General features: G+C 35.4%; 1 protein-coding gene and 1 non-coding gene across 10 annotated transcripts in view; both read right to left on the reverse strand.

The window, feature by feature from the left end:
- Positions 1-25494, reverse strand: part of SENP7 (SUMO specific peptidase 7) — a 170808-nt gene that overhangs the window by 47516 nt on the left and 97798 nt on the right. For 6 of the 9 annotated variants that reach the window (XM_070791305.1, XM_070791208.1, XM_070791165.1 and 3 more), the window contains 2 exons: positions 15141-15250; positions 1331-1512 (listed from right to left, as the gene is read on the reverse strand). In XM_070791305.1, coding sequence (XP_070647406.1) covers positions 1331-1512; positions 15141-15250 — 292 coding nt within the window. The remainder of the gene's footprint in view (positions 1-1330; positions 1513-15140; positions 15251-25494) is intronic. The other 3 variants (XM_070791352.1, XM_070791248.1, XM_070791064.1) reach the window with 1 other exon arrangement.
- TRNAS-GGA (transfer RNA serine (anticodon GGA)) lies at positions 7888-7959 on the reverse strand. Its single transcript has one exon. It is a non-coding gene; the product is annotated as a tRNA-Ser (tRNA).

Consider the following 25494-nt stretch of genomic DNA (forward strand, 5'->3'; position numbering starts at 1 on the left):
CTTGACGTACTCATTTTCCTATTTGGAACCAGTCTGTTGTTCCAAGTCCAGTTCTAACTGTTGCTTCCTGACCTACATATAGGTTTCTCAAGAGGCAGGTCAGGTGGTCTGGTATTCCCATCTCTTTCAGAATTTTCCACAGTTTATTATGATCCACACAGTCAAAGGCTTTGGCATAGTCAATAAAGCAGCAATAGATGTTTTTCTGGAACTCTCTTGCTTTTTCCATGATCCAGCAGATGTTGGCAATTTGATCTCTGGTTCCTCTCCCTTTTCTAAAACCAGCTTGAACATCTGGAAGTTCATGGTTCACATATTGCTAAAGCCACACATCTCCTTTACCATATAAATCTAAATCATGTTTATAATTATAACTCAAAGGCACTGCAAAGTCCTGAAATGCCTTGTGAATCAAAGGACTCAAAAAGCTATCTCCAAAAAACAAAAAGCTATCTCCTTACACTTTTATTGTTAACTATACACTAAGTTTTTGAAACTAAGTAACGTATGCATTAAGTATTATAATTTCTGCAACAGATTTCCTAAACTCTGGAAAAAAAGAAGTCTATAGCAACTGGAAGTAAACTACTACTGATAAAATAGTCTGGTAATAATTTCACAGACCAAGTGAAAAGCAATTGGCTAGATAGTATGACTATTATGTGGTTAAAATAAGACAGAGAGAAGAAATACATCTGTAGGACATATAACAAACCACTAAATATAAAGGCTGGTATCAGAGGAGAAATAGTTTAAACTTTTTTACTTGTTAATAATATAGTTAGCACTCTGTATGTGCCGGTTCCACCAACTGTGGGTTCCACCAACTGCAAATGGAAAATATTTCCAGAAACATAATTCTAGGGATTTACAAAAGGCAAAACTTTAATTTATCATGCACAGGCCACTATTTACATAGCATTTATTTTTCACATCCATTTATGTAACATTTACAATGTATTAGTTGCAAGCAGTCTAGAGATGATTTAAAATGTACAGGAAGATGCAGATTATATGCAAATATTAAACCCTTTAATATAAGAGATTTAATTTAAACGTCTATGGATTTGGTATATCCAAGGTCCTGAAACTAACATACTGTAGATACTCAGTGATGACTGTATTTGAAATTTGTTCCCATAACTATTACTGCAAGAAAAATATTTTAAGTTGCATTTAAAGTATTAAAAAAAAACAGAATCAAAAAATAGGCAAAGAAAAAAGTCTGATGATAAAATCAGAAAGCTAGAAGAACATTATTTGGTCACAGTCAATTCATTTTTATCATAGGACAAATTATTTCATATGACATCTAAATACCTCTACTTACTGTCTGTTCTGCTGACTTATACAGAGAAGCAGGATTATGAGTATCAGGTAAATTACTTCTAAGCCTTTTCTTTCTCTTCCTGGAAATCAGAGTGGGTTCCATTCTTGAAACAGAATTTGTATCATCCTTGTTTCTACTCCCCACTTCAAGATGGTCACAATCTCTACTTCCACTACTGAGGTCTAAAAAACAAGAGAGACATTTTTGGCCAAAAAGTACAGAAAGGATCCTCTTCAGAAGAGCTCAAAGAAAATCATCAAAATTGCTATACTACTCTCAGAGCTAGTTTTTTTAAACTCTACTGTTAAATAAGCACACCAACATGAATAAATATAAAGACACATCCCATCTTAAACTGCATTCACAAAGCAAATGTTCATTGTACAAAAAATATGAGATAAAGGAAATATATTAAAAGGTAGTATTAGTAACCAAAGTAAAGCAATCAAACCATATTTTGCTTTTGCTATAATTGCATTTGACTATGATAAAGAAAAGTCTTAATAAAATTTTGAAAATTAGTGTCTTAAATGCTTTTTAAATTCACTGTCATTTTAGAAATTACAACTAATTTAGACACTGGTTTTCTTTTTTAAATGTAAGGTTTAATACATATATTTAGTAACTGAAAAGGGACAATAATTTGAAACAGTAGAGTACTGATCACTGCTCTCTTAAAAGAAGCCAAAATATTTCTCCTCAGCAGACAATTGTGGTATGTAATCATTCATAAGGCAATCAATTACTTTCAGTTTATTTCTTTTTTGAAAAAAAATCAAGACCTTTAATTTTAAATCTCCAATAAATCTATTACCCTACAGAAAAGGAGGGGCCTCCCTGGTTGGCTTAGATGGTAAAGAATCTGCCTGCAATGCAGGAGACCTGGGTGCAAGCCCTGGGACGGGAAGATCCTTTGGAGAAGGAAATGGCTACCTACTCCAGCCTTCTTGCCTAGAAAATTCCAAGGACAGAGGAGCCTGGCAGAGTCCATGGGGTTGCAAAGAGTCAGACATGACTGAGCGACTAACATGTTATCACAGAAAAGGAAGTGCTACCTTTTTAAAGTCAACAAAGTATTATTATGAAATGCATTTCAAGTATTATCAAACATGCATAGTATTTCAGTTATCAAATATATGTACTATACAAAAATACGTTCCAGAAGGTTCTACCTAAAGTTATCCTAACTAACTGAAGATTATCCTGAATTTTTTTGCTTTCTGAATTATATCATATAAGTACCAACTCAGATATTATACCATTTTATATAAGAGATTTAAGCATTTATGGATTTGGTATGTCCAGGGTGCTGGAATTCACACAAAGCAAGTCCCAAAGCAGCTTCCTTGAATTCATAAACTTAAACCCATGTAACACTGACTGTTCTGACCACTTCATTTACTCAACACTACACACCTTCTATTCAAATTACTCTTGCTCTTACTCTAGCTTTATAAACATCTAACAACTAACATTCATAATACTTCTTTTTCATTGCTTAAAATTAAGGCAGGCATGGGGACAGGACTGAGGCCAAAAACTCAAACCATGAACAGTCTTCCAAATTCCAAAGACAACTCTTAACTCTCTCCCCCAGAAAAATAAACTACCGCCAAATGATCAACACAGTATTTTGAAAAGCACAATAAATTTTATTTGCAATTCTATAAACTGTAATGGTTTCTTTTGTAAACTGTAAGCAGTGAAGGACAGGGAAACCCAGCGTGCTGCAGTCCATGGGGTCACAGAGAGTAGGCCATGACTGAGCAACTGAACAACAAAAACTAAAAAGGTAGTCAAATATAATTTCTACATATAATACTGGATCAAGCTATAATTTTGAAACATAAATACTACAGCAAAAGAAACTGATGCAGGATTAGCTCAAGATGGCAGAGTAGTTGGACAAGAGCTCATCACCTCCTTTTGAAAACATCAAAATCACCACTGAACAACCACCAACAAAAAAATGCTCAAATCCACCAAAAAAGGATACCCAACATCCAAAGACAAAAAGGAGTTCTCAGTGAGATGGTAGGAGGGGCACAATCACAATAAACTCAAGTTTCATACCCACAAGGTGGATGACTCAAAAAGGGGAAAACAATTTAACTACTGAAGTGAAAATTCGGAGCCCCACACCAGGCTTCCAAACCTGGGGGTCCAGCAACAGAAGGAAGAGTCCCCAGAGAATTTAACTATGAAGGCCAGTAGGGTTTGATCACAGGTTTTTCACAGGACTAAGTGAAACGGAGACTCCACTCTTAAAGCGCGCATACAAAGTCTGTGCAAACCAGAACCCACGGTCAAAAGGCAGTAACTTCATAAAGAGACTGGGCAGACTTAACTGCTAGTATTGAAGGGCCTACTGGGGAGGCCTGGACTCAATGAAAGGGAAAAGAACACTGGCAACAGCAGTTCTAAATGACACACTAGACCAGGTGGACTTAACTGCTATCTACAGACCATTCCATCCAAAAGCAGAAGAATACACATTCTTCTCATGTGAAAATGGAATATTCTTTGCATTGAACACATGCTGGGCCACAAAGAGAGCACCAGTAAATTTTAAAACACTAAAATCATATCAAGCATCTTTTCCAACCAAAACACTATGAGATCAGAAATAAACTATGAGAAAAAAAAACTAAAAAAAACAAGCATGTAGACTAAATATGCTATTAAACAGTCAATATAACACTGAAGAAATTAAGTTCAGTTCAGTCACTCAGTCATGTCCCACTCTTTGCAACCCCATGGACTGCAGCATACCAACTGCCCTGTCCATCACCAACTCCTGAACCTTGCTCAAACTCGAATAAATCGAATTAGTGATGCCCTCCAGTCATCTCATCCTCTGTTGTCCCCTTCTCCTCCTGCCTTCAATCTTTCCCAGCATCAGGGCCTTTACCATTGAGTCAGCTCTTCGCATTGGATGGCCAAAGTATTGAAGCTTCAGCTTCAGCATCAGTCTTTCCAATGAATATTCAGGATTGATTTCCTTTAGGATTGACTGGTTGGATCTCCCTGCAGTCCAAGGGACTCTCAAGAGTCTTCTCTAACACCACAGTTCAAAAGCATCAATTCTTCGGTGTTCAGCTATCTTTATGGTCCAACTGTCACATCCATACATGACTACTGGAAAAACCATAGCTTTGACTAGATGGACCTTTGTCAGAAAAGTAATGTCTCTGCTTTTTAATATGTTGTCTGGTAGGTCATAGCTTTTCTTAAATGGAGCAAGCATCTTTGAATTTCATGGCTGCAGTCACCATCTGGTACAGTGATTTTGGAGCCCAAAAAAATAAAGTCTCTCACCGTTTCCATTGTTTACCCATCTATTTGTCACGAAGTAATGGGACCAGACACCATTATCTTAGATTTTGAGTACTGAGTTTTAAGCCAGCTTTTTCACTCTCCTCTTTCACTTTCATCAAGAAGTTCCTCAGTTCCTCTTCATTTTCTGCCATAAGGGTGGTGGCATCTGCATATCTGTGGTTATTGATATTTCTCCCGGCAATCTTGACTCTGGCTTATGCTTCATCCAGCCGGACATTTCACATGATATACTCTGCACATAGGCTAAATAAGCAGGGTAATAATACACACCCTTGACATACTCCTTTCCCAATTTGGAAACAATATATTGTTCCATGCCTGGTTTTAACTTTTGCTTCTTGACCTGCAACAGATTTCTCAGGAGGCAGGAAAGGTGGTCTAGTATTCCCATCTCTTGAGGAATTTTCCACACTTTGATGAGATCCACAAAGTCAAAGGTTTTGGCATAGTCAATAAACAGATGTTTCTCTGGAACTTTCTTCTTTTTCTATAATCCCCTGGATGGTGGCAATCTGATCTCTGGTTCCTCTGCCTTTTCTAAATCCAGCTTCAACATCTGGAATTTCACAGTTCACATACTGCTGAAGATTCACTTGGAGAATTTTGAGCATTACTTTGCTAGCATGTGAGATGAATGCAATTGTGCAGTCATTTGAACATTCTTTGGCATTGCCTTTCTTTGGAATTGGAATGAAAACTGACCTTTTCCAGTTCTGCGGCCACTGCTGACTTTTCCAAATTTGCTGGCATATTGGGTGCAGCACTTTTACAGAATCATCTTTTAGGACTTGAAATAGCTCAGCTGGAATTCCATCACCTCCACTAGCTTTGTTCATAGTGATGCTTTAAGGCCCACTTGACTTTGCACTTCAGGATGTCTGGCTCTAGGTGAGTGATCACACCACCATGGTTATCTGGGTCATGAAGATCTTTTTGGTACAGTTCTTCTGTGTATTCTTGCCATTTTTTCTTAATATCTTCTGCTTCTGTTAGGTCCATACCATTTCTGTCCTTTATTGTGCCCATCTTTGCATGAAATGTTCCCTTGGTATCTCTAATTTTCTTGAAGAGATCTCTGGTCTTTCCCATTCTATTGTTTTCCTCTATTTCTTTGCACTGATCACTGAGGAAGGCTTTCTTATCTCTCCTTGCTAGTCTCTGAAACTCTGCATTCAGATGGGTATAGCTTTCCTTTTCTCCTTTGCCTTCAGCTTCTCTTCTTTTCTCAGCTATTTGTAAGGCCTCCTCAGACAACCACTTTGTCTTTTTGTACTTCTTTTGCTTGGGGATGGTCTTGATCATTGCCTCCTATACAATGTCACAAACCTCCATCCATAGTTCTTCAGGCACTCTATCAGATCTAATCCCTTGAATCTATTTGTCACTTCCACTGTATAATCGTAAGGGATTTGATTTAGGTCATACCTGAATGGTCCAGTGGTTTCCCTACTCTCTTCATTTATGTCCGAATTTTGCAATAAGGACTTTATGATATGAGCCACAGTCAGCTCCCAGTCTTGTTGTTTTTGACTGTATAGAGCTTCTGCATCTTTGGTTGCAAAGAATAAAATCAATCTGATTTCAGTACTGATGATTTGGTGACATCCATGTGTAGAGTCATCTCTTGTGTTGTTGGAAAAGGGTGTTTGCTATGACCAGTGCGTTCTCTTGGCAAAACTCTGTTAGCCTTTTCCCTGCTTCATTTTATACTCCAAGGCCAAATTTGCCTGTTATTCCAGGTATCTCTTGACTTCCTACTTTTGCATCCCAGTCCCTATAATGAAAAGGAAATCTTTTTTTGGTGTTACTTCTAGAAGTTCTTGTAGGTCATCATAGAACCATTCAACTTCAGCTTCTTCATCACTAGCAGTTGAGGCATAAACTTGGATTGTGTGTTAGCTGCTCAGTCATGTTTGACTCTGCAACTCCATGGATTGGGGCTCACCAGGTCCCTCCACCCACAGGATTTTCCAAGCAAGAATACTAGAGTGGTTTGCCATTCCCTTCTCCACAGGATCTTCCCAACCCATGAATCTAACCTGGGTCTCCCAATTTGTAGGCAAACTTTTTACCATCTGAGACACTAGAGAACACTCAAAGTGGAGCATAGACTTTATTACTGTGATATTGAATGGTTTGCCTTGGAAATGAACAGAGATCATTCTGCATTTTTGAGACTGTGCCCAAGTACTGCATTTCAGACTCTTCTGTTGACTATGAGGGCTACTCCATTTCTTCTAAGGGATTCTTGCCCAGGAATAGCATGAAAAGGCAAAAAGATATGACACTGAAAGATGAACTCCCCAAGTTGGTAGGTGTCCAATATGCTACTGGAGAAGAGTGGAGAAATAACTCCAGAAAAAATGAAGAGATGGAGCCAAAGCAAAAACAAATCCCAGTTGTGGACGTGATTGGTGATGAAGTAAATTCTGATGCTATGAAGAACAATATTGCATAGAACCTGAAATGTTAGGCTCATGAATCAAGGTATATTGGAAGTGCTCAAATAGGAGATGGTGAGAGTGAACATTTCAGGAATCAGTGAACTAAAACGATCTGGAATGGGTGAATTTAATTCAGATGATCATTGTATGCATTACTGTGGGCAAAAATCCCTTAGAAAAAATCAAAGAGGATATCAAACAAATACCTAAAGACAAATAAAATGAAAGCACAATGATCCAAAATCTATTGAGATGCAGCAAAAGCAGTTCTAAGAGAGAAGTTTATAGCAATACAATCTTACCTCTGGAAGCAAAAATCTCAAATAAACAACCTAAGCTTATACCTAAAGTGACTAGAGAAAGAACAACAAGCAAAATCTAAAGTTAGTAGACAAAAAGAAATCATACAGACCAGAGTAGATTTAAGTGAAATAGAGCCAAAGAAAACAACAGTAAAGGTCAATGAAACTAAATGCTAGTTCTTTGAAAAATAAACAAAATTAATAAACCTTTAGCCAGAGTTATCGAGATAAAAGACTCAAATCAATATTAGAAATGAAAAAGAAATTGCAACTAATATCACAGAAATACAAAGGATCATAGCTGTATGCCAATAAAACAAGCTGGAAAAATTCTTGAAAGTGAAAGTGAAGTCGCTCAGTCATGTCTGACTCTTTGCAACTCCATGGACTGTAGCCTACCATGCTCCTCAGTCCATGGAATTCTCCAGGCAAGAGTACTGGAGTAGGTTGCCATTTCCTTCTCCAGGAGATCTTCCCAACCCAGGGATCGACCCTGGGTCTCCTGCATTCCAGGCAGACGCTTTAACCTCTGAGCCACCAGGGAAGGTACAATCTTTCAAGACTGAATCAGGAAGACAAAGAAAATACGAACAGACCAATTACAAGCATCAAAATTCAAACTATGACTTAAAAACTCCCAAAAAATAAAAGCCCAAGACCAGATGGCTTCAGAATTGAGTTCTATCAAACACTGAGAAAAAAGCTACACCTAGCCTTCTGAAACTGTTCCCAAAAACTGCAGAGGAAGGAAAACTCCCAAACAAATTCTGTCAAGCCACCATCATCCTGCTGTCAAAACCAGAAAAAGATATCACAAAAAAAAAAAATTACAGGCCAATATCACTAATGAACACAGTCACAGAAATCCTGAACAAAATACTAGCAATCTGAATTCAAGGATACATTAAAGGTGCATACACCATTATCACATTGGATTTATCCTAGGGATGCACGGATTTTTCAAAATCCACAAATCAGTGTGCTACACCACATCAACAAACTGAAGAGTAAAAGCCATATGATCATCCAAAAAGCTTTTCAAAAGAAAAGCTTTTGACAAAATTCAACACCCATTTATAATAAAAACTCTCCAGAAAGTGGGCAACATAATAAAGGCCTACAAACCTACTGTTTGTAGAAACAAACCTACAGTTAATATCATACTCAGTAGTGAAAAGCTAAATGCATTTTCTCTGAGATCGAAACAAGATTAGGATGTCCACTCTCACCACATTTATTCAACATAGTTTTGGAAGTCCTAGCTATAGCAATCAAAGAAAATGAAATAAAAGGAATTCAAATTGGAAAAGAAATTAAATTGTCACTGTTTGCAGATGCATGATACTATACATAGAAAATTCTAAAGACACTACCAGGAAACTACTGCAGCTCATCAATTAATTTGGTAAAGCTGCAGGTTACAAATTAATACACAGAAATCTACTGCATTGCTATACACACACTAAAAATGAAAGATCAGAAAGAGAAATTAAGAAAACAATCCCATTCACCATCACATCAAAAAGAATAAAATACCTAGGAATAAACAAACCAAGACCTGTACTCCATAAACTATTAAGACACTCATGAAAGAAATAAAAAATGACACAAACAGATGGAAATATATATCATGTACTTGGATTCAAAGTATCAATATTGTCAAAATGACTATACTACCAAAGGCAATCTACAGATTCAATACAATCTGTATCAAATTATCAATGGCATTTTTTATAGAACTAGAACAAAAAAATCTTAAAATTTGTATTGAGACACAAAAGACCCTGAATAGCCAAAGCAATCTTGGGAAAGAAAAATGAAGCTAAAGAAAGCATGCTGTTCCCTGACTTCAGACTATACACTTCAAAGCACAGTTATCCACACAGTAGGGTACAGGCACAAAAAGAAAGATAGGTAAATGGAATGGAATAAACAAACCCATGCATCTATGGTCAGTTAATCTATGAAAAAGAAGGCAAACTATAAAAAGGAGGAAAAAACAGTCCCTTCAATAAATGGTGCTAGGAAAACTGGACAGCTACATGTAAAAAAAAAAAATGAAATTAGAAAATTCTTTAAAACCATACACAAAAATAAGCTTAACATAGATTAAAGACCTAAATGTGAGACCACACACTATAAAACTCTTAGAGGAAAACATTGGCAAAACACTCTCTTGACAAAAACTGCAGCAATATATTTATGATCTATCTCCAAGCATAATGGAAATAAAAATAAAAATGAACAAATGAGAACTAAACTAAATGTTTTTGTACAGTTAAGGAATCATAAATAAATGAAAAGAGAATCCAAAACATGGGAGAAAACAATTGAAATGATGTGACCGACAAGGGATTAGTCTCCAAATTTTACAAACAGCTCATGTGACTTAATATCACAAAAAACAAACAATCCAATCAAAAATGGGCAGAAGATCAAACAGATACTTCCCCAAAGAAGATATACAGATGGCCAAGAGGCACATGAAAAGATGTTCAACATTACTAATTATTCAGTTCAGTTCAGTCGCTCAGTCGTATCCGACTATTTGCAATCCCATGAACTGCAGCACACCGGGCCTTCCTGTCCCTCACCAACACTTTGAGTTTGAGCTTACTCAAATTCATGTCCATCGAGTTAGTGATGCCATCAAACCTTTTCATCCTTTGTCATACCCTTCTCCCGCCTTCAATTTTCCCCAGCATTAGGGTCTTTTCCAATGAGCCAGTTCTTCGCATCAGGTAGCCAAAGTACTGGAGTTTCAGCTTCAGCATCAGCCCTTTCAATGAATATTCAGGACTGATTTCCTTTAGGACTGACTGTTTGGATCTCTTTGCAGTCCAAGGGACTCTCAAGAGTCTCCTCCAACACAACAGTTCAAAAGCATCAATTCTTCGGTGCTCAGCTTTCTTTATAGTCCAACTCTCACATCCATACATTATTGCTGAAAAAACCATAGCTTTGACTAGACAGACATTTGTCAGCAAAGTAACGTCTTTGTTTTTTAATATACTGTCTCAGTTCAGTTCAGTTTGGTCGCTCAGTAATGTCCGACTCTTTGTTGGCAAAGTAATGTCTCTGCTTTTTAATATGCTATCTAGGTTGCTCATAACTTTCCTTTCAAGCAGCAAGCGTCTTTTAATTTCATGGCTGCAATCACCATCTACAATGGTTTTGGAGCCCAGAAAAATAACGTCAGCTACAGTTTCCACTGTTTCCCTATCTATTTCCCATGAAGTGATGGGACCAGATGCCATGATCTTATTTTTCTGAATATTGAGCTTTAAGCCAACTTTTTCACTCTCCTCTTTCACTTTCATCAAGAGGCTCTTTAGTTCTTTGCTTTCTGCCATAAGGGTGGTGTCATCTGCGTATCTGAGGTCATCGATATTTCTCCCAGCAATCTTGATTCCAGCTTGTGCTTCATCCAGCCAGGCATTTCACATGATATACTCTGCACACAAGCTGAATAAGCAGGGTCACAATATATAGCCTTGACGTACTCCTTTCCTGATTTGGAACCAGTCTGTTGTTCCATGTCCAGTTCTAACTGTTGCTTCTTGACCTGCATACAGATTTCTCAGGATGCAGGTCAGGTGGTCTGGTATTCCCTTTAAGAATTTTCATGTTGATATATGGCAAAACCAATACAATATTGTAAATTTTAAAAAAAAGGTGTTGCTTAAACCAATAGTTCTGAGAAATAAAACAGTGATTTCTTTAGCTCAAAAAAAAAAAAAAAAATTTTTCCACAGTTTGTTGTGATCCACACAGTCAAAGGCTTTAAAGCAGAAGCAGATATTTTTCTGGAACTCTCTTGCTCTTTGCTGATCCAACGGATGTTGGCAATTTGATCTCTGGTTCCTCTCACTTTTTGTAAATTCAGGTTGAACATCTGGTAGTTGATGGTTCAAAATTGCTAAAGCCTGGCTTGGAGAATTTTGAGCATTACTTTACTAGCGTGTGAGATGAGTGCAATTGTGCAGTAGTTTCAGCATTCTTTGGCATTGCCTTTCTTGGACTGGAATGAAAACCGACCTTTTCCAGTCCTGTGGCCACTGCTGAGTTTTCCAAATTTGCTGACATGTTGAGTGCAGCACTTTAACACCATCATCTTTTACAATATGAGAGAAATGCAAATCAAAAGTATAATGATATCTATCACCTCACCCAGTCAAAATGGCTATCATCAAAAAATATACAAACAATAAATGCTAGAGAGGGTGTGAAGAAAAGGGGACCCTCCTACATGTTTGGTGGGAATGTAAATTGGTGCCGTCACTACAGATAAGAGTATGGAGGTTTGCAAAAATAGAGCTACCATATGATCCTTCAATCCTACTCCTGGCCATATATCCAAAAAAACATAATCTGAGAGGATACATACACCTTAATATTCATTGCAGCACTGTTAACAATAACCACGATATGGAAGCAATCTAATAGCCATCAACATAAGAATGGATAAAGATATGGTACATATATACAATGGAATATTACTCAGCCATTAAAAAGAATAACATAATGCCATTCGCAGGAACATAGATGGACCTGGTGATTACCATACTGAGTGAAGTAAGTCAGACAGACAGAGATAAATATATGATATTTCTTATATGCAGAGTCTTATAAAAATGATACAAATGAACTTATTTACAGAACAGAAACAGACTTATAGACTTAGAGAACTATGGTTACCAGGGGGGAAGGGTAGGAGGAAAGAGTAATAGAATTTGGAGCTGACATGTACACATTTCTGTATTTAAAGTGGATAACCAAGGACTGCTATATAGCACAGGGAACTATGCTCAATATTCTGTAACAACCTAATTGGGAAAATAACTTGAAAAAGACACATGTATATTTAGATACATGTATATTTGTAACTGAATTGCTTTGTTGTACACCTGAAACTAACACAATACGGTTAATCAACTATACTCCAATATAAAATATAAAATTTTTTAAAAACTGATGAAAGAACTAAGGCTTGGAAAACCCCAATATAGCAGTTTTTCTCCAAGAAGTTCACTAACTGCAAATCAGTCAAGACAATCTCATGGGAAACTGGAATAAATGTATTAGATAGCGTCAGACATTATTTTAAAAAAACAGGACTCTACCTGAAATATATATATATATATATATATATATATATTTAACTTGCAAATATCGTTACCATATAAAATTAAACAGCTAACAAATTCCTATAAACAAAAGAATGTTAAATATTTCCAATGTATTATATTCATAAAAGCAAGTTTTACAAGGCAAACTTAAGGCACTACAAAATAAAGGTATACTGAGTGTGAGGAATAGCTCAGTTGGTAAAGAAACTGCCTGCAATGCAGGAGACCTGGGTTTGATTCCTGGGTCAGGAAGAGCCACTGGAGAAAGAAATGGCAACCCATTCCAGTATTCTTGCCTGGAGAATCCCATGGGTAGAGGAACATGGCAGGCTGCAGACCATGGGGTCGCAAGAGTCAGACACAACTTAGTGACTAAACCACAATGTCTGTATATGACAGATCAAAACTAGACTTATCATGGTGATTATTTGAAATGTACAGAAATACTGAATCACTATGCTGTGTAACAGGAACTAATACAGTGTTGTATAATTTGATTATAATTCAAAAACAAAATCAGAAAATGAGACAAGATTTGTGGTTATCAGAGACAGGGGGAGGAAGAATCGAATGAAGGCAGTCAACATGTACAAAATTCCTATTATAAAATAAATAAGTTTTAAGAGACATAATATATAACATGACAAATGAAATTAACACTGCTCTATGTTATATATGAAAGTTGTTAAGAGTAAATCCTGAGTTCTCATCATAAGGAAAATTTTTTTCTAGATAGGTAAATGGAATGGAATAAAAAGCCCAGAAACAAAACCATGCATCTATATGAATAAATGGATGTTGACTAAACTCATTGTGATAATCATTTCATGATATATATAAATGAAATCATTATACTATTCACCTTATACAGTGCTGTCAATTATAAAAAACTGGAAGAAAAAACTTTTTTCAGTGGTATACCTGGGATTTAATTCAGAACACCCATTAATTTATAGGCTTTTGTTAAACAATTGGTATTAGACACAATTATCTATAGGATGAAAATACTGTGAGTTTTAATAATGTTTCAATAGCTAACTTTCTTTAAAACACTTTACCTAAGAGGAGAACCTTCAGGGATACTAAGAAACTATATAGTGCTTTTTTTATCATTCATTTTTCCCTGCTGTAAGTCTAGAATTTGTTACTTTGAAGGAATACTGAAGGACATAAATTAGAAAGCTTTTTATTTAACTATTCCTACTCTACCAAGAAAAGTAATGAAGGTTTAACAGTGTTTTGATGGTATCTGAATTGAGCCCACTTGCACAAATACAAATCCACCTTTATTTTTATACTGTAAGCAAGGATAATTATTTCTAGGAAAAGGACAATTTGTTTAAAAAAAAAAAAAAAGTCCTCCATTACATGCAGATCGTATTTAGTAATCAATTGAAAGATTACATCTACAGTCATAATACTTTCTCTAGAGACTGCCCTCGTAAGAGTTACAGCTGGTTTCCTGTATACGTCAAAGATACTAGTTTCCTTGCAAGTGTTCTCTTCTATGAAAAAGAGTATTTAAAATGTGAAAACAACTGTGTTCCAAATGAAATACAAAAAATTTTTACACAATATCATTAAAGGACCACCTTTTCTTGTGAATAATTTATAAAATCATTCAGAAAACAAAATATTTCAACTAGCTTGAAGCTATCAATAATCGAAGAGACCCTGGAAAGTGTTAGTTTCACACATGACTAGTTTATGAATTGGTTTTGGTGAAAATTTGTATATTAAATTATTTAAAAGTCTTTTTAAAAAGAGACAAAAAGAAGTCAATTCATTAATCCTACAGGCAAGAAAACCTACAATGAATATTTAGAAGTCTGGGATGTATTTACCTTTAAATTTGCTAAAAGTGACTTGTATTGGAATCCTCCTACTAGAGTTGAGAAAAATTCTAATGAATAAAGAATGTACCTGTGGCTGATTCATGTTGATGTATGGCAGAAACCAACACAATGTAAAGCAAATGTCCTCACATTAAAAATAAATAAATTAAAAAAAAAAACAAGAATATATTTCATACTAGGAAGACAGGCAGTGGAAAGCCAATAATAATAATAGAATTAGCAATAATATCAATGACTAGACAGATCCATGGCTCAGACGGTAAAGAATCTGTCTACTAATGCAGGAGACCCAGGTTCGATCCCTGGGTCAGGAAGATCCCTTGGAGAAGGGCATGGCAACCCACTCCAGTATTCTCGCCTTGAGAATTCCATGGACTGAGGAGCCTGGCTGGCTATATAGTCCATGAGGTCTCAAAGAGTCAGACATGACTCAGTGATAAACATTTTCACTTTCATGAAAGTAATATTTAGAAACAGACAAATTAACATTATAACTTTATTGCTATATGCCAGCCAAACAAAAAAATGACAAGAAATAATATTCAAATTTAACTTCCAGATTTAGTAAATAAATCAAGAGATGTACACTGTAGGATACAAATAGTAAATTTAGCAATTTTCTTTGTGTTGCTAAAAAATCTCTCTTTACTTTCATGGATAAATATAGTTATAATTCAAATAGTACTAAAACTACAATAGACAAAAATTCAAATGGCAACAGTTTTCTGAGGTTCACAAACCTTTAGGCTGAGTATCAGACATAAAAGAAATGCCATCATCATCTCTTCGTTTTTCTTTAGTGTAAGAAGTCTGCTTTGCATAATTGTCTGTCTTACTTGATTGTGAACTGCTGCAAAACAAAATATTATTACACTCAATTCTTCTAAGCAAAAATAAATTTAGAAGCCAGTTGGCATATATTCAAGATAAAAATAACAGATCACAAATAAAGTCTTATATAGCAGAGTATGTGGTCTGAACAGTAGAAAGAATATTAAACTATGATTTGAAAAATAAGTTCTCCTTCCTATTCTATCTTTAAATTCTCCATGTTTCTTTGAAAGAAAAAAACAAGAAATGTTTTATTCTTCCAAAATTGTGCACAGGCAAAGTGAACAAAGAAAAATACAAGTGCTAAATATATCAAAGGGATCTAAAAAGTAAACATTCCCTGAACACAAGTAGATGATAATCACACTTATGTGTAATCAAAAAATAAGTCAAAAGTAATCATTAATATGTTTGATGCATAGTTCACGTATCAGAAGTTACATACAAAATAAGACTTAGGGTGTGGTAACAAATTTTACCTACAGAGAAAATAGTTTAAAATATAAGCTACTGGTTAAATATTTCAAATGTATTAAAACCAAATTTTGGATGATTAACATAATACCACTACTATGAAAACATAATACAATAATAGTATGGGACATTAATACCTACCCCACTTTCAGTTATCATTAGATCATCCAGACCCAAAAAAAAAAAAAAAATCAAGAAGGAACATTGGAGTGAACCATAAACTTGATCAAATAGACCTAACATGTTTTTATAAAACAACACAGAACATTCTCCAGGATGTTTTAAGATAGGTCACAAAGCAAATCTTAGCAAACTTAAGACACACACAAAAAAATCTCTCCCAATCACAAGAGCATAAAACAAGAAATCAATAACAGGAAGAAGTCTGAAAAATTCAAAAAAAAATAGGAAGATTAAACAATGTGCTCCTGAAAATCAACTGGCTAAAGAAGAAACCAAAAGGAATATCAAGAAGTATCTTGAAACAAATATATACATAAGCAAAAATTTCAAAATCCATGAAATGTTCTACGAGGGCAGTTAATAGCAATAAAAGTTACATTAAAAAACAAGAAAGAACTCCACTGAAAAACCTCACTTTACACCTCTTGGAACCAGAAAAAAATATAAATTAAGCCCAAAGTTAGCAGAAGGAAAGAAACAATAAAGACCAGAGAAAAAGTAAATAAAAAAGAGATAAGAAAAACAATAGAAAAGATCCAAACTAAGAGCTTATTTTTTAAAACAAAACTGACAAACCTTTAGCTAGACAAACCAAGAAAAAAAAAAGACTCAAAGAAAAACAGATCATCTAAACACTACTATGAATAATTGTATGCCAACAATATGGATAACCTAAGAGCCAGTCCATCGTAAAGGAAATCAGTATTGAATATTCATTGGAAGAATTGATGCTGAAGATGAACTCCAATACTTTAGCCATCTGATGTGAAGAACTGACTGATTTGAAGACCCTGATGCTGGGAAAGACTGAAGGTGGAAGGAAAAGGGGACGACAGAGGATGAGATGGCTGTATGGCATCATTGACTCAATGGACATGAGTTTGAGTAAGTTCTTGGAGTTGGTGAAGAACAGGGAAGTCTGGTGTGCTGCAGTCCATGGGTCACAAAGAGTCGAACACAACTGAGCGACTGAACTGAAGAGCCAGTGTTATGGGGAGGATAAAAAAACCTACTGGCTGGACTAAGGGCAAAAAGACTTGTACTGGGCTGGCCAAAAAATTTTTTCAGGTTTTTTTCAGTACCATCTTATGGAAAAACATGAATTTTCTGGCCCACCCAATAAATAAAATCATTACAACTGGTAGTACAGAAATACAAAGTATTGTAAGTGATGATTATAAAAAGTTATACATCAACAAATCATATAACCTAGAAGAAAGGGACAAATAATTAGAAACATACAACCTACGAAAATATATTATGAAGAAAAAGAAAATCTGAACAGATCAATAACAAATATGGAGACTGAATTAGTAATCAAAAACCTTCCAATACAGAAAAGTTCAGGACCAAATGGTTTCACTGGCAAGTCTATCAAATAAGAATTAATGCCAATCTTTTACAAACTCTTTCAAAAAGTTTACGAGGGAAGAACACTTCTAAACTCAGTTTAGAAGGCCATCACTAATACCAAAGCTAGATAAGGACAGGACGGTAAAAGAAAAATATAAATCAAATACCCCTGATGCATAGGGATGCAAAAACTCTCATCAAATTATTAGGAAACCAAACTCCACAACACATTAAAAGAATCATACACCATGATCAAATGGGACTTATTCAGAGATGCAAGAATGGTACAGCATACACGAATCAATGTGATAAAGCACATAGGTAAAATGAAAGATAAAAATCATTTGATCCCTCAAAAGGTACAGAAAAAGCATTTAACAAAATTCAACATCCTTTCACTATAAAACTCAAAAACCTGGGTATATATGGCTGGTTCGTGTCAATGTTTGGCAAAAACCAACACAATTCTGTAAAGCAATTATCCTTCAATTAAAAAATAAATTAAAAAAAACCTGGGTATAGAAGGAACGTACTTCAACACAATAAAGGCCAGTATCACAAATGACACCTAACATCATATGAAACACTGAAAGATTAAAAGCTTCTCCTCTAAAATGAAGAAGGGTACCCATTCTGATCATTCTTATTCAACACAGTACTGGTAATAGTGGCTATAAAAAATTAAATATGAAAAATAAATAAATAAAATGAATCGATATCAGAAAGGAAGACATAAAATTGTCATCATTTGCAGATGATATGATTTTATAGAAAGAAAACCTTAAAAAATCCAACCAAAAAAAAAAAAAAAACAACTCTAAGAACTAATAAATGAATTCACTAAAGTTTCAGGATACAAAATCACCATACTACAATCAGTTGCATTTGTACACACAAATAATGAACTATCTGAAAGAGAAATTGAGGGAAAATCCCATTTAAAACTACAGCAAAAAAAATAAAATTATACTTAGATATAATCTAGAAGGAAAAAGAGCTGTACACTGAAAACTGTAAGACACTGATGAAAGAAACTGAAGAAAACACAAATAAATGGAATGATATTCTGTACTCATAGATGGGGAAAAGTTACATTGCTAAAATGTTCACCCTATGTAAAGCAACCTGCAGATTCAAAGCAATCTTTATGGACATATCAATGGCCTTATTCACAGAAAGAGAACAATCTTAAAGTTTGCATGCAACCACTAAAGACCCCAAATAGCCAAAGCAATGTTGAGAAGGAAAAACAAAACCAGAGGGACTGATTTCAATCCCTTCATGATTTCAAGCTAAATTACAAAGCCATAGTAATCAAAACAATATGGAAAAATAGACACATAAATGACTGAAACAGAATAGAGAGCCAGAAATAAATCCAGGCATGTGTGGTCAACTCATGTATGACAAAGGAGCCAAGAATACACCATGGGAAAAGGATAGTCTCTTTAATAACTGATGCAGGAAAAACCTGACAGCCACATACAAAAGAATGAAACTGGACCAATATCTTATACCATATACAAAAATCAACACAAAATAGATTAAAGATTTACATATATAACCTGAAAACATAAAATTTCTAGGAAAAAACATGAGCGTAAGCTGGTTTTGGCAGTGATTTTTTGGATTAAACACCAAAACAAAAACAACAAAAGAAAATAAGTGGAACCACAAAGCTGTACAGTAAAGAAAACTATCAACAAAATTAAAAGGCAACTTATGGAGCAGGAGAAATAGTTTTAAGTCATCTATCTCATAAGGAAGTTAATATTCAAAACACATGATATATAAAGAATCCATACAACTCAACCAAAAAAACAGAACAATTTCATTAAAAAATGGGCAGAGAAACTGAACAGAAGTTTCTCCAAAGACTACAAGCAACCAACAGGTACATGAAAAGGAGCTCCACATGCACTGATCATCAAGGAAAGGTATGTAAAAACCGCAATGAAGTATAACTTCACAAATCTGAGAATGGCTATTACCAAAAGAGAGAAACAAGTGTTGGAAAAGATATGGAGTGCTGTGGAAATGTAAATTAGTGCAGTCACTATGGAAAACAGTATGAATATACCTCAAAAAATCAAAAATATAATATACAGTCTAGCAATTCTACTTCTGGGTGTTTATGCTTAGGAAACAAAATCACTACCTCAAAAAGATACATATACCCCCACGTTCACTGAAGCATTATTTGCAATAATGAAGACATGGAAACAACATAAGTGCACATCAATAGATGAATGGATAAAGAAAATGTGACACACACACACAGTGGGATATTTTTCAGTCATAAAAGAAAAAGAAAGAAATCCTGCTATCTGTGACAACATTAATGAGCCTTGAGGGCATTATGCTATGTGAAATGAAACAAAGACAAATAGCATATGACTTCACTTACATGGGGAATCTAAATTTAAAAACAAACCAACACATGCATAGACACAGGCAACAGGTTGGTGGTTACTATAGCCAGGAGCATGAAATGACTGCAGGTGGTAATAAGGTACAAGTTTCCAGTTATTTAAAAAAAAAGTCTTGGGGATGCAAGGTACAGCATGATGACTATAGGTAATAACTAATAACAAGAGTGTACTGTATATTTGAAAGTTGCTAAGATAGTAGATCTTACAAGTTCTAATCACAAGAAAAAAAATATAACTACGTGGTGATAGGTGTTAACTAAACTTATGGTGTTAATCATTTTGCAATATATACGTATATGAGATCATTATGTTGTACATCTAAAATTAATACAATATTCTGTAAGTAACATATCAATTAAATTAATTCAGTTAAAAAAGACAAAATGAAAAACAACTGAGAAAGCAATTTCGTACTAATTAGAGTAGCCATAAAATTAATTAAATCTTTACCAACAATCTTCTCACCCATGATAATTACTAACAAAACAACTCATTATGGTATTATTTAACTGGGTAAAAATTCTGAAAATAAAAAATTTTTAAATAAAAAACTATCAAATTATTAACCTACAGTCTTCCTTTATAGTACAATATATATATCAATTACTACATTTTCAAAAGTATTTAACAACATAGAATTCTAAATTTTATTGAAGTATAGTTGATTTACAATGTGTTAATTTCTAGTGTAAAGCAAAGTGATTCAGTTATACATGTTGTGTATACATTCTTTTTCATACTCTTTTCCATTATGGTTTATCACAGGATACTGAATATAGTTTCCTGGCTATACAGCAGGATACTGTTCTTTATCCATCCTATATGCAATAGTTTGCATCTGCTAATCTCAAACTTCCAATCCTTCCCCATTCCCTTAGAAATTTTTACATTTATAAAAGTACTAAAATAATCAGCAGGAATAAATCAAGGGCCCTTGTACAATAAGATATGAAATATACACTAAGTGACCTCAGGAAAATTGCAGAGTAGGTAACTTCTATGCAGAGTACATCATGAGAAACACTGGACTGGAAGAAGCACAAGCTGAAATCAAGATTGCCAGGAGAAATATCAATAACCTCACATATGCAGATGACACCACCCTTATGGCAGAAAGTGAAGAGGAACTAAAGAGCCTCTTGATGAAAGTGAAAGAGGAGAGTGAAAAAGTTGGCTTAAAGCTCAACATTCAGAAAACGAAGATCATGGCATCTGGTCCCATCACTTCATGGGAAATAGATGGGGAAACAGTGGAAACAGTGTCAGACTTTATTTTAGGGGGCTCCAAATTGACTGCAGATGGTGAGTGCAGCCATGAAATTAAAAGACGCTTACTCCTTGGAAGAAAAGCTATGACCAACCTAGATAGCATATTGAAAAGCAGAGATATTACTTTGCCAACAAAGGTCCGTCTAGTCAAGGCTATGGTTTTTCCAGTAGTCATATATGGATGTGAAAGGAACTGTGAAGAAAGCTGAGCGCTGAAGAATTGATGCTTTTGAACTGTGGTGTTGAAGACCCTTGAGAGTCCCTTGGACTGCAAGGAGATCCAACCAGTCCATTCTGAAGGAGATCAGTCCTGGGATTTCTTTGGAAGGAATGATGCTAAAGCTGAAACTCCAGTACTTTTGGCCACCTCATGCGAAGAGTTGACTCATTGGAAAAGACTCCGATGCTGGGAGGGATTGGGGGCAGGAGGAGAAGGCGACAACAGAGGATGAGATGGCTGGATGGCATCACTGACTCGATGGATGTGAGTCTGAGTGATCTCCGGGAGCTGGTGATGGACAGGGAGGCCTGGCGTGCTGTGATTCATGGGGTCGCAAAGAGTCGGACACGACTGAGCGACTGAACTGAACTGAACTGAACTGAGGAGACACCAACCATGTTCTCACCTAGACAACAGCGCTGGCAGAATCCGATGAAATTTGGAGTTCTGGAGTCTACTGAAGGCTTGTAACTTCTAGTCAAAAGGTTCAACAGTAACTTTGGTCAATTAAGGCAATTTGGATGGTAGCAGTTACCTATACCCAGCTCTGAGACAAGCAGCCAAGTCCAAGTTCTTAGAACAGTTTGCACAGGCTTACAATCACCAAGATGAGCAATAAGGGCCTTGTCTTTCAAATATTGGGAATCTGTATTCTGATCACTGACTGCTGTCTCTGATTATGGATAAGGAGACATAGAGACAGGCAGCCATTGCTGTAACAACCATCACCATGTTGCAACAGTCTCTCCATTCAGCTAAAACAACATGCAGGAGATTAAAAGAGCTAGCACCTATTTTGTTCTATTTCTTCGCTTCATTTTTCCTATTTCCTCCTTATGGGAAATAAATATTTAAGGACTAAGATATTAAAAAGTAATAACATGTACAAGGAAATTTAGAAAGTCACAAACATGACCATGGAAAGACATAGGCTCAGAAAAGACCTGAAAAGACCTTTTATTTACATATTAGACTGATACCTGGAATGGGGACATATTGCAACAATTTTAAAAACTAAGCAAACAAAGGGAAAAAATCCAGCAAATGCTGGGGAAGGAGAAGAACCTGATCTTCAAACTTCGCATCTTATAATATCCAAATGTCAAGTTTTCAAAAACAAAAATAAAAAAATCACATGACATTCAAAGAAACAGGAAAGAATGGCCAATTCAAAAGAAAAAACAAAAACTAATCAACAGAACCCGTCCTTGAAAAAAAAAAATAGCAGATGGCAAACTCAATAAGTAAAGACATTAAAACGACCATCTTCAAGATCCTCAGGGACCTGCCTGGCAGTTCAACAGTTAAGAGTTGCACTTCCAATGCAGGGAACACAGGTTCAACCCCTGGTAAGGAAACTAAGATTCCCACATGCTGCACAGCATGGTGAAAAAGGAAAGAAAGAGACAGACAGACAGAAAGAAAATCTTTAACAAAATCAAGAAAATGATTTGTGTGACAAGATGAAAATATCAATAAAAGACAAATGAACCAAAAGGAAATTCTGGAGCTAAAAATGTACAATAACTGAAATGAAAATTTTATTAGAGATTCAAAAGCTGATTTGAGCAGGCAGAAGAAACAGTGAGTGAACCTGAAAATATGACCATAAAAAGGACCAAATCTGAGGAACAGAAAGAAGAAAAACTTAAGAAAGGTAAACAGAACCTAAGGGACCTATGGGACACCAAGAAAGGGACTAATATACACATTGCTGGTATCTCAGGAGAAGAGACAGAAAAGGGCAAAGATATTATTTAAATAAATAATCACCAAAGAAGTCCAAATTTGATGAAAGACATGAATATAAACATCAAAGAAACCCAAGGAACTACGCGTAGAGTAAACTGAATGAGACCTATATCAAGAAAAGTTATAATTAAATTGTCCAAAGACAAAGGCAAAGAGAGAACTCTTTCTTGAAAGCACAAAGAAAAAAGTGACTCATCACACATAAGAGATCCTCAATAAGATTATGAGAAGATTTCTTATCAAAAACCATGCTGGCCAAAAAACACTGAATTGGTATATTCAAAGGAAAAAATCTATCAACAAGGAATTCTATATCTGACTATACTATCCTTCAAAAATGAGAACAAAATCAAGACATTCTAAGATAAACAAATCTAGATAGCACGTTAAAAAGCAGAGACATCACTTTGCCGACAAAGGTCCACATAGTCAAAGTTACAGTTTTTCCAACAGTCGTGTATGGATGTGAAAGCTGGACCATAAAGAAGGCTGAAAGTGAAAGTGAAGTCGCTCAGTCGTGTCCGACTCTTTGCAACCCCATGGACTGTAGCCTACTAGGCTCCTCTGTCCATGGGATTTTCCAGGCAATAGTACTGGAGTGGATTGCCATTTCCTTTTCCAGAGGATCTTCCCGACCCAGGGATCGAACCTGGGTCTCCCGCACTGTAGACAGACGCTTTATCGTCTGAGCCACCAGGGAAGTCAAAGAAGGCTGAGTGCCAAAGAATTGATGCTTTTGAACTGTGGTGCTGGTGAAGACTCTTGGAGAGTCCCTTGGACTGCAAGGAGGTCAAATCAGTCAATCCTAAAAGAAATCAACCCCAAATACTCATTGGAAGGACTGATGCTGAAGTTCCAGTACTTTGGCCACCGGATGTGAAGAGTCAACTCTTTCGGAAAAGATCCTAAATGAGGAGAAAGACTGAAGGCAAAATGAAAATGAAGCAGTAGAGAATGAGATGGTTAGACAGCATCACCTACTTAAGGGACAGGAATTTGAACAAACTCTGGGAGATAGTGGAGGACACAGGAAAAATTCTCATTAATATACCCCAAATGGTTCATATTGTTATATATCCTAACCACATGGTTCCTGGGATGAAAGGATGGTTCAACATACAAGAATCTATCAATATAATAGCCTGATATGCCACAGTCAATGGGGTCACAAAGAGTTGGACATGACTTGGTGACTGAACAACAATAACTAAGGTAAACAACAGCTGAGGAAAATCATTACCACTATAAGTAAAACCAGCCCTGTAAGAAAAACTAAAAATAACTGGTAAAAGTAAATCCATAGATAATTATAAAATCTACTATTACTGTAATTCTGGTTTATAATATGCCTGTTTGTTTGATACATGATTTAAGAAACTGATACATTCTTTAAATTATTAGACTATGCTTTTGAACAAACAACACATAAAGATATAATTTTATGACATCAATGACTTAAAGTATGTGAGGACAGAGCTATAAAGGAGCACATTTATGAAATTAAGCTGGTATAAATTCAAACATGGTTCCTGGGATGCAAGGATGGTTCAACGTACAAGAATCTATCAAAATAATACACCACATTAACAAAATGAAAGAGGAAAACTACATGGTCATGTCAATTAATACAGAAAAAGTACTTCACAAAATTCAGTACCCTTTCCTGATGACTAAAAAATGAAATTCAACAATCTAAGAAAAGAAACTACCTACATCATCATAGCAAAGATCATATATGAAAAACACACAGTAAACATCAAACTCAATGATGAACGATGGACAGCTCTTCTTCTAGAAAAAGGAGTAAGACAAGGATGACCACTTTTACCACTTCTAGTCAACACAGTACTAGAAGTTCTAGCCAGAGCAATTATACAAGAAAAATAAACATAAAAGCATTGAAACTGGAAAGAAATACTCTGTTTACAGATGATATGATCTTGCAAGTAAGAAACTCTAAAGATTACACACATACACATACATAAACATAAAAAATGATTAGAGGTAATAAACAAAAGAAGAAATTAAGGAAATAATTCTATTTACAATAGCTTCAAGAAGAGAAAAAACTAAGCACTTAACCAAGGAGACAAGACTTGTAAAATGAAAATTATAAAACATGGCTAAAAGAAATTAAAGAAGATATTAATGAATGGAAATACAACTCATGTTCATGGACTAGAAGACTTAACATGTCAATACTACCTAAAGCAATCTACAGATCCAATGCGATCTTATCAAAAACACAGTGACATTTTTCAAAGAAATAAAAAAAAACTTATCCTAAAATGTATAGGAACCAGAGAACAAATTACCAACATTCACTGGATCATCAAAAAAGCAAGAGAGTTCCAGAAAGACATCTATTCTGCTTTATTGACTATACCAAAGCCTTTGACTGTGTGGATCACAATCAACTATGAAAAATTCTGAAAGAGACGGGAATACCAGACCACCTGACCTGCCTCTTGAGAAACCTGTATACAGGTCAGGAAACAACAGTTAGAACTGGACATAGAACAACAGACTGGTTCCAAATAAGAAAAGGAGTACGTCAAGGCTATATATTGTCACCCTGCT

Source organism: Bos indicus, chromosome 1, assembly GCF_029378745.1.
Source record: "Bos indicus isolate NIAB-ARS_2022 breed Sahiwal x Tharparkar chromosome 1, NIAB-ARS_B.indTharparkar_mat_pri_1.0, whole genome shotgun sequence".
Classification (NCBI taxonomy): Eukaryota; Metazoa; Chordata; class Mammalia; order Artiodactyla; family Bovidae; genus Bos; species Bos indicus.